General features: G+C 55.9%; 1 protein-coding gene across 1 annotated transcript in view; it reads left to right on the top strand.

Annotated features, from left to right (window-relative positions):
- The first annotated feature begins 220 nt into the window (after nt 1-220).
- astn1 (astrotactin 1) overlaps nt 221-889 on the top strand; it is a 15,533-nt gene continuing 14,864 nt past the window's right edge. The window contains exon 1 of the mRNA XM_076138233.1: nt 221-424. Within this exon, the coding sequence (XP_075994348.1) occupies nt 248-424 (177 nt within the window). The 5' untranslated portion in view covers nt 221-247. The remainder of the gene's footprint in view (nt 425-889) is intronic.

Below are 889 nucleotides of genomic sequence, written 5' to 3'. Positions count from 1 at the left end.
GTTTCTCAGTCCGTCTTTAGTCACATACAGATCACATCAAGCACACACACACATCAGTGTTTACGTCTGTTACGCTTCATCCAGCCCACAATCCAGGACTGAGTCTGAGTCTGAGTCTGCTTCCCCTCCTCTTGTCTCGTCTTCAGGTAACTCCCCCTCAGAGGAGTCGGAGGAGCGGGACAAAGAGCCCAGGACCCTGACCTACCCGGCCTACATTGCCAGTCTGTTGGACACGGGGGCCAAGCGCATGGCGGCCGGCGTGCGTATGGAATGTTCCAGTCAGGGTCAGTGTCCCCGCTCCTGCCACCTGTGCCACATGAGCCCCAGGGCGGCGGGGGGGCGGCAGCAGTCTGAGCCCGTGCTGCTGCAGATCACCAAGGCCGCGCCCATCTATGAGCTGGTGTCCAACAACGAGACCTACCAGGTCTGTCCCTGTCCCTGTCTGTCCTCTGTCTGTCCTCTGTCTGCCCTTTTTCTGTCCTCTGTCTGTCCTCTCTCTGTCCTCTCTCTGTCCTCTCTCTGTCCTCTGTCTGTCCTCTCTCTGTCCTCTCTCTGTCCTCTGTCTGTCCTCTCTCTGTCCTCTGTCTGTCCCCTGTCTGTCCTCTCTCTGTCCTCTCTCTGTCCTCTGTCTGTCCTCTCTCTGTCCTCTGTCTGTCCTCTCTCTGTCCTCTGTCTGTCCCCTGTCTGTCCTCTCTCTGTCCTCTCTCTGTCCTCTCTCTGTCCTCTGTCTGTCCCAATGTAAAGCTGCTTACAGACAAATCAACGCTGCCCTCTGGTGGCTGTAGCAACAAAACACAACTCACTGCTAAAGCTAAAGTGATCTCCTCTCTGATCGTCTCCTCCCTCTGATCAGAGGAGAAGGACAGAGACATGAAGACAAAGTGTCCTA

This window comes from Genypterus blacodes, unplaced genomic scaffold (genome assembly GCF_046128005.1).
Source record: "Genypterus blacodes isolate CSIRO-AG114 ecotype Tasmania unplaced genomic scaffold, CSIRO-AGI_Gbla_v1 ptg000353l_1, whole genome shotgun sequence".
NCBI classification, from domain to species: domain Eukaryota; kingdom Metazoa; phylum Chordata; class Actinopteri; order Ophidiiformes; family Ophidiidae; genus Genypterus; species Genypterus blacodes.
Note: the sequence above shows the minus strand (reverse complement) of the source record. Positions and strands in the feature narration are given on the sequence as shown.